The sequence below is a fragment of the Tympanuchus pallidicinctus genome, unplaced genomic scaffold, assembly GCF_026119805.1.
Source record: "Tympanuchus pallidicinctus isolate F22 unplaced genomic scaffold, pur_lepc_1.0 scaffold33, whole genome shotgun sequence".
In the NCBI taxonomy this organism is placed as follows: domain Eukaryota; kingdom Metazoa; phylum Chordata; class Aves; order Galliformes; family Phasianidae; genus Tympanuchus; species Tympanuchus pallidicinctus.
In genome coordinates, this window is record NW_026294751.1 from 3,518,625 (window position 1) to 3,529,813 (window position 11,189).

At 54.8% G+C, this 11,189-nt stretch overlaps 1 protein-coding gene across 1 annotated transcript; it reads left to right on the top strand.

Annotated features, from left to right (window-relative positions):
• Positions 1 to 12: 12 nt before the first annotated feature.
• On the top strand, positions 13 to 10,589 carry GMEB1 (glucocorticoid modulatory element binding protein 1). The gene is made up of 10 exons (XM_052698756.1): positions 13 to 68; positions 1,215 to 1,418; positions 2,352 to 2,434; positions 3,318 to 3,442; positions 4,350 to 4,453; positions 4,818 to 4,972; positions 5,763 to 5,891; positions 6,548 to 6,685; positions 7,789 to 7,911; positions 8,763 to 10,589. Exons 2-10 carry the CDS (start codon positions 1,291 to 1,293, stop codon positions 9,467 to 9,469), a joined length of 1,692 nt encoding a protein of 563 aa, XP_052554716.1. The 5' UTR covers positions 13 to 68; positions 1,215 to 1,290; the 3' UTR covers positions 9,470 to 10,589.
• The last annotated feature ends 600 nt before the right edge of the window (positions 10,590 to 11,189 follow it).

Below are 11,189 nucleotides of genomic sequence, written 5' to 3' on the forward strand. Positions count from 1 at the left end.
GCCCCGCTTCCCCCACCCCTCCCCCCCTCGGCTCCCAGCCCCCGGACTCGGCCGCTCGGGCGACGACGGTAAGGGCCGACCCGGCGGCGACGCTACGGGAGCCGGGAGGGGCCACGCGACGGCAGAGGCGGCGGCGGCGCGACGGGGCGGGGCGGGGGCGCGTGCGTCGCGCCGTACGTGCCGCCGCCGGCGCGAGGGCGGGCGCCGCGCGCCGCGGGGGGGTGGAGGGGGGGGGGGGGGAATTGCGCCGCTGCGTCCGCCTGCGGGGGGGTTGGGGGGGAGAGAAGGGGGGGCGAGGCCACGCCCCTCCCGCGGGCGGCCACGCCCCGCTGCGTCCGCGCGTTGCCCCCCAGCCCCCAGCCCCGAGCTGAGGGCCGCCGCCGTTTGCAGCGGGCCCGGGGTTACCGGGGTTACCTCGCCCCCGGGGGGGGGGCGGCACGGAGGGCTCGGCCATGTGTGGCCGCGGGGGGTCCCCGGGCTCTCTGAGCCCCCCCCCCTGGTTTGGGCGGGCTGGGCGCTGAGGGGTCCCGAGGGTGGCGTCCCCGCCTGCCCTCGTGTCGCGGCGCGGAGCCGCAGCGCGCCCTGCGTTCGTCCTCGCCTCCTCGGTGCGGATCGGGTTTGGCCCCGCGTGGCCCCGAGCTGCGACGCGTCGCTCGTGGTGTTGGGGGCTGCGGAGGGAACGCTGCCCCTCCCGCGAGGGAGTGGGGCTGGACGGTGGGACGCGGCTCTGAGCCGGGTGCGCGGGGCCGAGCTGCTCCCGCTGCAACAAAACCACCTTTGTGCTTTGCTGTGAAGCAGTCTGTAAGAACACAGCCAACATCCGCACCGCTCCAACCCGCAGCGGGGGCCGTCCCGGCACGATGCTCCGAGCGTTTCCCTGCAGGAGAAGCCCGGCCCTGGGGTTTGTCCTTCCCGTACCGCTGCCAGAACCTCACGTGCGGTTTGCGGGGCTGGGCTGTTCCCTAGCTGGGGAAGTTCTGCTTTAGTGGCCGCCTGACTGCACGGTGCTGCCGGATGCGATGATCCCAGCAATGGTGCTCGACAGGCGGGGAGAAATCCTCGCGTGCATTGACAGGCACCTGCTGTCTCTCTGGTGGTGAATTTAAAACGCCTGCTTCCATTCTTCAGGCTGCTCCGCCAGCTCGGAGCCACGCCGTGTGCCGCGGTGGGAACCGGGGATGATGCTTACAGGGTTTTTCCCCCTTGGCACACAGGCGGTGGTGCTCGGGAGGCTGCTGCAGTCCAGCCCCCCCTTCTGCTTGCCCCCCGCTGGTGGGCTTCATGTGAGAGATGGCGAATGCCGAAGTGAGCGTCCCGGTGGGTGATGTGGTGGTTGTACCAAGTGACAACAACGAAGGGGAGAACCCGGAGGATACCAAAACCCAAGTGATCCTTCAGCTCCAGCCGGTGCAGCAGGGGTGAGTCAAGCGCCGGCGTGGTGATGGTTGGGGTTTAGGGGGGGCGCTTAAGAGGGGGGGGCTGCAATTTGATGCATTTTCCAGCTCCGTGCCGATAACGGAGGGGAATAAACCATCTGCAGCCTCACCAGGCGTAACTCAAAAAGGGTTTTTGTGTATGAGCACTGCAGAGCCTCCGAGGGCTGAAGTCGTCCTGCAGAGACGCGGCTGCACGGTGCCACCCCTGCGTACTGCAGCTGCATGGCTTTGGCAGTGGGGAGCGGGCGTGGGGCAGCCCAGCCCCGTGTCTGTCCTTTCCTGTCACCCTTTCTCAGCTCCAGGTGGGATTTTGCAGCATTGCAGCTGGTTGACTGTGCCCTGCAAATCTGCATGCACCTCTGTGCTGGTTTTTATTGATCCTCTCAAATGCAATGATGCCAGGGTGTCGGGGGGAATCTTGCAGCACTCTAAAGCAGCTGCCAGCAGGCACTTCTTCCTATAGGATGGAAATACACGGATCTGGTTTGGCAGTATATGCAAAACAGGGTTGCTGTGGGACTGACAGCAGCCCTGTGTGATCCCCGGGGGAAGTCACCGATGCTACAGAATGTCACACAGGGTTGGAGGGGAAATCCTGGACCATTGAGCTCTGCTTCCTGTTGTTGTGGTAACTGCTTGTGTCAGGAATCAAAGGAAAAGGCTGAGGGAAGCGTCCTGCAGGGCTGTGGCAGTGGTGCTGGCAGCGCCTCTGCCTGTGTCGGTCCCTGGGACTGTCATCGTGCCTTTGTGCCAAAAAATGACTGTGATTGAATCCGCATCAAGCACAGAATGCACGTCCCTCGAGGAAAGAAACAAGCCAGATTTTTAGCCCTGCGCCATGAATCTTAATTTTCCACGAATCTTAAATTCCCATGATCTGAATAACTTGTTTATCCATGGATGCTCTCCCAACAGGATTTACCAGGAGGGCTCAGAGGCAAGTGCTGCTGTTGTGGCCGTGGAAACGCACACCATACACAAACTAGAGGAAGGGATCGGTGAGTGGCTGCGTGGCGTGGGACAATCCCTGCTTTGCAGGGCTGAGAGGGTGTCCCTGCTTCGTGGGGCTTCCCTCTGGCTCTGCCCTTGCAGATGGTGTTCCCTAGGCTCTTGTTGTGGATGTGGGTGCAGGGTCTGGGCACGCTCTGGAATAAGAGAGCTGTTACTGCTTGGCCTTGGAGCTGAGATCCTGGCTATCTTGCAGTGCTTGGTAAGGGCTCCCATGGGGTCACGGGGAGCCAAGATGTTGCTGTAGCCTCTGTGCAGATTCTAGCAGCTGGGATGAGGGCTGTCAGGGTAGTGGCTGTGTCTGCACTGCGCTCTGATTGCTGTGCTTTGCAGAACAAATACTTGTACAGGTTTGGGTTGAGCGTTCTAAAGAGGCTCTGTGTGCACCCTGCCCTCCCGAGGAGCAGTGGGAAAAAGCCCCCTGGCCTTCGGTGCTGGATCTTCACTGCTGTTGTGCTTCCTGTGTGGCTGCGGCTCTTCTGGCAGCGTTAGCAAAATCTGGCAGTGGAGAACTTCTGATGAGCACGTAGCTGATGGCTCTGCTAGAGAAACCAGGGCTCCAAGAGGTCTGTGAGATGCGTGTTTCAGATTTTGGAGCGTTTTTTTCCATATGGTTGTTCTCGCTGACCTTCCCCTTACAGATGTGATCCCACTTTTTCCAAATAGACGAGCTTCCTTTTTGTATTAAAAAGCAGATGTCACTTGCTGTTAGAGCAACAGGAGAAGGCTAAAACAGGACTGATCCTGAGCTAGGAATGTCCCTTCTTTTGGTCACAAGAGCGTAGGTCTCTCAGCCTGTGGGCTTTCAGCTCTCGATGTGTGGGCTTTGAGCCTCTCGGGTGGCAAGTTTCATCTGTCCCTTTCTTCCCTCAGACCCCAGCACCATTGAAACAAACGAGGAAATTGAGATTGCCTATCCCATCACCTGCGGGGAGAGCAAAGCCATCCTGCTCTGGAAGAAGTTTGTCTGTCCAGGAATTAATGTCAAGTGTGTGAAGGTAATGGAGTTTTCACAGCAGATTCCTTCTCTGCTCTCCAGGACTGGCACTGAATCTCCACAGCACTTCCTTACTGTTTGTTTTTCATCTGAGCCTTGGAGCTGAGCGACTTTACCTTTGCAGTGTGCTGGATTGTTGGTGCTAAAGTTGTTTTTAGCATGAGCAGAAGGAGAGAAAGAGAGGGATAAGGGGTGAAGGTCTCGTTCACTTCATATTTCTTGGCTACTGCTTAAAGCAGAGTTGTATTTGGCTCTCGTTGAGGGACTTGGAGCTGAAGGCAGGAATGCGTAGTGAGATCTGCCAGAGCTTTTCTTCCTTGTTTCTTTCCCTTGGTGCCCTGATACTCCACTCCTGTCAGCTCCTCAGTGAGCAGGCTGCACCAAGAAGAGGAATCGTGCTGCTACCTTTCCCCATTTGACAGTGTGCTCACATAACAGCTGATGCACCGAGGCTGAGTCACAGGGCTCTGCAGTGACAGCAGTCCAGGGCTGACCCTCTCCAGGAGCTCAGGTGCTGGAATAGGATGGAACAGATGCCCAAGCGAATACCAAGTGTCTGCTGGTTGATTTGATTTCGTAGGCAGCTCCCATAACAATCTCTGAGATGACTGTGTGTTCTCACAGAAGGAGACCATTTGGTTCATGCTCTGTACAAAAGCCTGCAGGGCTGTTCCTGGCTTGGGCTGTGTGGTTTGAATGCCAATGACTGGCAGGCTGTCCTCACAAACATGGAGTTAGAATCATTGATGTGTTTAGGCATTCAAAACTGGTAAGAATTGAAAGCAGCTTCTCTTTCTGAGCAGAAGTAAGGGCTTAGATGAACTGGACTGGCTGTAGTTATATGTCCACAGTTTTCTGAAGCAATGCTACCATGAGTTTGCTGAGCTTTTTTTTTATCTCATTGTCAGTTCAATGACCAACTGATCAGCCCGAAGCATTTTGTTCACCTGGCTGGGAAGTCTACCCTAAAGGACTGGAAGAGGGCTATCCGTCTCGGAGGAATCATGCTGAGGTGACTTGCACCACTGTGCACAATTGCAGGATCCCAAGCAGGAACTTTGTCAGGAAACCTCCTGGGGGCTCTTGTTCCCTGCAGCATCTCTGGGGGAGAGATCGTGCTCTACAGGGCAGGATTCTTCATCCTGAGTAGTAACAGCCTCGCCTGGGGGAAGCGGGGGTGGGAGGGGGATGGCTGGAGATGTGTGTGAAGCTGGGGGTTGGTTTGTGCATCCCATCTGAAAGCTGTGCAGTTCTGTGTGGAAGAATGGCACGGGGTTCCCCTTTCTCCATCTTTCCCGTGGCCAAAGTGGAAAACTCCCTTTCATCTCCAATCTGAGCTTTTAGCTGAGTCTGATTCTCTCCCACTCCCTGCACAGGAAGATGATGGACTCGGGACAGATCGACTTCTACCAGCATGACAAGGTTTGCACCAACACCTGCCGAAGCACCAAGTTTGATCTCCTCATCAGCAGCGCCAGAGCACCGATGCCAGGGCAGCAGAGCGTGGTGCAGACCCCAACCTCAGCTGATGGTAGGCTCTCTAACAAAGCCATGGCATGGGATAATGCTAATGACTCCAGGCAGCCTGTTCCACATCACCTGGAGCTCAGCAAATAGAGTACAGTGGCTGAAGGCTTGATTTGACTGCCATTCCAGCTACAGATTCTCAGCTAATCACATGCTTTGCAACAGGAAATGATCTCTTTGCAGAGGTCAAAGGAGAAGAATACCACATTGTTCATCTGGGTGGGTGACTTTTTAATAAGGCTGTGGGGGGGTGGGATGGCAGACTTGTCTGTAAGCTAGGGAAGATCTCCTGGAAAGCTCTGTGAGCACATGAGAAAACATCGCAGTGGCTGGATATTGCCTTAGGTGTCCGAAATTTGATCCAAAAGCTTAAGATCAAGTTGGATACATTTCATGTGTATGAACTGGCGTGGACTCAGGCTGTGTCATTTCCTAAGAGATAAGGGCATGTCTGAGGTGCAGAGCACTCTATTGGTGATGCAGAAGGGGAAAGGTGGCTGGGCTGAGACTTGCTCTCTGTCTCTCTATTCTGATCCCTTTCCTTTATTACAAAAGCTCCAGTTTGTTTTTTTGGGGCACGTGGTTTTCCCTCCAGAAGCCCCAGAGCCTTTCACAATCGTACTTCCAATGAGAAACAGCATTACTTGCTTGTAGCTGATTTGTTTGAAAGAGGCCAGGCAGAACCAACCTGACCAAGAGAGTGAAAAGGAGCCTGAGAAGGGCAGGGGAGCGGAATGCCAAGCAGGGATTCCAGGCTGGTGCTGCAGAGAGGGCTGATGTTGCCTGTTTGGCAGGGAGCATCACCCAGATCGCACTGTCCGAGGAAAGCATGGAGGAGGGGATCGAGTGGAACTCTGCTCTGACAGCTGCTGTCACCATGGCCACTGAGGAGGGCATGAAAAAGGACACGGATGAGATCTCAGGTAACTCTGGCTGCTCCTCGGGTGTTTTCTCTCCCTCTGCTCTCCTTTTGAAGGTGAAAATCCTGGAAATAAGGAGAGCTGAGGTAGTGCTGGAGCTGTCCCACTGCCCCTTGGCCATCCCAGAACTCCCTGCCAAGCAGAGCTCCCAGCCACGTGCAGGCAGTGTGGAACTTCAGCCTCGACCTTGGGGCTGATCCCTCAGATCGGTTGCTATCAGTTACAGTGAGGACTGTGGGGTTTTTGTTCATTTAGAGGACGTAAATGTCTGCCAGCCCAGAGCCTGACTGCAACCATCAGCGAGCAGAGTCTTGTTAGTACCCTGTCAGCTCTCTTGGCTTCTCTGGCTGCAGCGCTTTGCTCTCCCTCTCAGGATCAGTACAGAAGCAGAGGAGGAATTTCCTCAAAAGATTTTAAGCTCTGCATCTTGGGAAGATGAATAGAAGCAACGAAACGTTGCCTTGGAGGTCATGGTGCCGTTTGAAAACGTGTTACTGAATTGCTTCCTGGATCTGTCCACCCCAAATGGCCAAATTAGAAGTCATTTTGCAAAGTTATTCTTGCCAAAAAGCTTGCTGCACATGGCATAGGTTTAAGGTGGTCCTGTGGGGAAATGCCAACTCCTTGTATGTTTGACTTCTGCCTTCTCTCTGTGCCAGAGGACACGCTGATGTTCTGGAAGGGAATAGCTGATGTGGGGTTGATGGAAGAGGTTGTGTGCAACATCCAGAAGGAGATAGAAGAAGTGCTGAGAGGTGTCCAGCAGAGGCTGGGGCAATCTCCCTTCCAGATGACAGGTAGGTGATGAGCCAGAGCCTCATCATGGGGAAGAATGCTCGAAAGGGAGCTGCAGGAAAACCAGTGAAAGAGTCCAGCCAAGGCATGTAGAGCTATTGAGTCAGGATGGTGAGTTCCTTCCTGCCGGCTGGGCTCTGTAAGCTGAGCCTGAGCATGGTTTCAGCCTTCCCAACCATGAGGGGTGCATTCATTTACCCCACTGCGAGGCAGAAGGACTCAACGTGCTGCCCTGCTCCTGCAGCATGCTGACTGGCAGCTTGAGGAGCCCATTGGATGACTGTCCTCAGCTCCAGGTGCTTGTTAAAGCCTGCCTGGATGTGCTGCTTGGGCTGGGGTTACTCAAACACTTTTCTTCATGACTGTGAATTTAAATAGGTCTTGCAGTCTCACTTCTTGTTCCATCCTCACCTGTGCCAAAAAATCTTGTTTTGGGGCTGAACCAGATGAGGGCACAGGTTCAAAATAGCTTCCCTCCCCTTTTGAGGCTTATTTCTGACTTGGATCCGTTCCCTTATCCAGTTCAGCTCGTGGCCCTGTGAGCACAGGGTTGGCAGCACGGCCTGTGGATGCTCTAGCAGAACACCCATGCAACCTCAAACTTCATTTTACCCAAGGTGTTTTTTTTGCTTCTCATATAGCTTTGGGCTGGTGAATCTTTGTGTCAGGTAGGTGGCAGCTTTTGGAAGCTGTGAGTGGTTGAAGTCAGTGGATTATAATAGGAATTTAGCACAGCTTTTGGTGGAGCTGGCACATTAATGACACCGTCAGCTGCATGGGGTGATGGTTTGTAGGTGGAGATCTGGTTTGTATCTGTGTGATTGCAAATTATGCTTTCACTTTGCAGCAATTTTGAGCTGCTTGGGTGACACATCTCTGTTTCCTTTTCATTATCATGTGAATGAATTTATTTAGTCCTTGGATGTCTGAAGGACGAAGGAGAGATGGCTCTGCCCTTGTCAGCCAGCACATGTGGAAGAACAGAAATGGTTTACAAAAAGCAGCAGAAAATTCTTGCTTTGATCACAGCACCTTTTGAGTTCCTGACTGAGGCCCTTGGCCCCCTGTGGGATCAGGCACTCATTCCCCTGTGCTTTCCTTGCAGATGCTGCAGTTTTAAACAACGTTGCTCACACGTTTGGCCTGATGGACACAGTCAAGAAGGTTCTGGACAACAGGAAAAACCAGACAGAGCAAGGAGAAGAACAGTTTCTTTACACACTTGCAGGTAGAGTCAGTGCCCTGGCTTCTCATCCCACCCTTGGGAACCAATGTGACCTTTCCTCAACACAGCACCTAACAAACTCTATTTGCATCCTTGTTCAATCCACGTGGCCCTCAAACAGATGTACCCCAACCAACCCCTTTCCATCCTAAGGCTTGAGTGGAATTTCACGTATCCTTTCCTAGGAGAGATGAGGTGCTCAGGGCATTCAGCACCCCAAAGCACCATCTGATTCAGCTGGCATTAGCAGATAGGTGCTGCTGCTAGCTGTGAGCTGTGCTGCAGTCATCTGAGCCGCAGGCAGTGCAGTGCTGCACCCAAGCTCATAAAACTCTTTGTCTGTGTGGTGCTGAGCTGTCTGCTGTCTCGCCGTGGAGCTATCCGGTGTCTCCCCTGAGCTGAAGCCAATAACCTGACCTGGATTCCCCAGAGCTGCTTGGTGGATGTGTCTCCCTCCTGTCTGTGTCCTGTAGGACTTATCTGCGGTGTTCTAGTCCCCTACTGCCCTGGATAAATGAAATTACTGTGCTGCTTTTGGCTTCTAATGGTGATACGGATGAGGGTGGAGGAGGATGTCTGAGCTCTGCTCCTTGTTCCAGGCACAGGGCTTGGCTTCTGGGGGACCCAGCCGTGCTCAGTCACCAGTTCCTGCTGCCTGGAGGGGCTGTCCATTCCCCATGGGTGGGTTTCCCCTGGAGACAGAAGTGCCTGTCCTTTTGGCAGTGGGAGTAGCTGAGCAGTGCGGAGCAGTGCCTGCTCCTCCTTGGGGCAGGCTGGCTGTTGGTGGAGCCCCTCGGAGCACTCACAGCCTGCTGCTCCCAGCCCCACGCACAGCTTCCCCGTTCTCTTTGCAGACCTGGAACGGCAGCTGGAAGAGCAGAAGAAACTCGCCAAGGACCAGAAGGCCAAGTCCCAAACCATCCAGAACGTGGTGCTGATGCCCGTCAGTGCTCCAAAGCCCCCCAAACGACCCCGCCTGCAGCGCCCGGCCTCTGCCACCGTCCTCAGCCCCTCGACCCCCATCCAGCAGCCTCAGTTCACGGTCATCTCTCCCATCGCCATCGCTCCCGTCGGCCAGCAGTTCTCAGTGGGCAACATCCCCGTGGCGACCATCAGCCAAGGCTCCAGCCCGGTGACTGTCCACACTTTGCCTTCAGGCTCTCAGCTCTTTCGATACGCCACCGTGGTGTCCTCCTCTAAGACCAGCTCCTCCGACACCGTCACCCTCCATCCGTCCTCCAGCCTGGCACTGCTGAGCTCTGCTGCCATGCAGGATGGAGGTGCCCTGGCCAACGTGGCGGCCGTGGTCAACCCCGTGGAACTGGTGGCCATGGAATCCGGCCTCACCTCCACCATCCAGGCTGTGGAAGGCACCTCAGACGACGGGCAGACCATCATTGAGATCGACCCGGCGCCCGACCCCGAGGCGGATGCAGATGAGTCAGAGGGCAAAGCTGTGATCCTGGAAACAGAGCTGAGAACTGAGGAGAAAGTGGTAGGAGATGTGGAGGACCACCAGCACCACGTGCATAACGTGGAGATCGTGGTTTTGGAGGACTAGTGGGAAAAGCGAGCGTCAGCTCGGGAAAGAGTTGGGAATCTGTTTCATTTTGGGCTTTTTGTTGTTGTTCAGCATACTTTCCAGCCGCCCCATTTGTTTCCATGGATATTTTTTCATTGTACTGTATATATTATATATATATATATATATAATTTTTTTTTTTTAAACAAAAAAAAGCTGGAGAAACGCGTGAGACCTGGAAAAGGCTCCACCTCCACGGAGCACTGAACATTACTGCCTGTTTGTAGGGTCGTGGAGAGACTGGATCTCTGCTGAAAACCCCACCGGGAGGGATGGGACAGGGCTCCCGGTGCTGGGAGCGTGGTGCTTCTGCCCCAGGGCTGCTGCAGCCCGATGGTTCCGTGTCACAGAGACAATAGCCAGTGGCTGAGTGCTGGTGGCACTGCGGGAAGGGGTGGCACAGGTACCTCATTTGTATTTTTATTTTTGCCCAGGGAAGGGAATTCTTTTGGACTTTTCACTGTCACCTCAGCTGGGATTTTTTTTTTTTTTAATTATTATTATTATTATTTTATTATTATTTTTGCTTGGGGGAAGAAGACAGGAATCCTGACTTCGCTGCCTGTGTTTTCCTCCACACACGTTGTTTTTATATCTCTATTTTTTTGTATTTGCTTTCCCTTCCCATGCCCACATTCGCCAGCTGCAGAGCCCCGGTCCCGCTCTGGGTTGCACTTCTCTCCCCGCAGCACTTCTGCCCTTCCCTCTCCCCGCCTGGCTGAGCTCGGTGCTACACACACTGCTTGGAGACTTCCGATCACTTCACTTGCTTAAAGGCAAAAAGAACAACTCAAGCTTAAAACCACAGCCTCCCCACGGTGGGGCGTGCAAAGCATGTCGTGCTGTCGCTTTCCAGGAGCGCCGGCCTCCGGATCGGATCGGGGCGGTCCCGTTTACACTCCGTGCTGGGGCCGCTCCGTGCTTGTTGCTACTCGTTTGGTGGTTTTATTTTTGTATTATTATTATTTTTTTTCCTATAATCTCTCTGCAGGATTAGGAGCGGTGCGTCGCCAGGACAGTGCGTGCACCTCTGCGGTCCCTCCTCCCTCCTCTTCCCAGCAGAAGGCAATAGGGATAGCTGGGGGATTGGATGGGGGGGGTGAGGGGAGCTGTTTGGTTGGAAATGTGAATGAAGCAAAACAACAGCGAAGGAAACACACCTGGGGAGGGCGGGGGGAGGGGGGAGGAAGATGTGTTTGGCTATTTTTTGCATTAAAAGGAAAAACGGCACCGGGCTCAGGTGGTTTGTTTGGAGGCAGCAGTAGTGCAGAGTTTGCACTACTCTTTACAGAGCTGCAGGTGCAGAAGCTCCTCGGGCTGGGGAGGGGAGAGGGACTGGGTTCCTCTATGGGGCTTCGGGGCCCCTATCTGGCAGGAGGGGCGCAGGGTCTGTGTGTGCTGCAGGTGCAACCCATCACTGTGGGTGCAGTTGCTGCACTGAGTTTTCAGGGGCTCTGCATGCAGTCTCACACCCCCTTAACCCTGCACCAAGGCCCCACCGTGGCCCCCCATCACTGCCTTCCTCCCTCCCCCCGGAAACTTGGGTTGCTGCAGGAGCGGGGCTGAGGGCATTGAGTGGGGGGCAACCCTTGCACATTCCGGAGTAGGGATGGAGTGAGCTCAGGGAATTTAAATCATAGGGTGATGAATCGCTGGACCCGAGAGAGATGTCTGTAGCAGGATTTGGGATTTGCTGCTT

Bases quoted from the DNA above. Each gene is read 5' to 3' on its own strand.
- GMEB1 (XM_052698756.1), top strand. From the start codon at position 1,291: ATGGCGAATGCCGAAGTGAGCGTCCCGGTGGGTGATGTGGTGGTTGTA. The intron at 4,973-5,762 runs GTAGGCTCTCTA...CCTGTTTGGCAG, and splicing joins GACCCCAACCTCAGCTGATG to GGAGCATCACCCAGATCGCA. The intron at 6,686-7,788 runs GTAGGTGATGAG...CTTTCCTTGCAG, and splicing joins ATCTCCCTTCCAGATGACAG to ATGCTGCAGTTTTAAACAAC.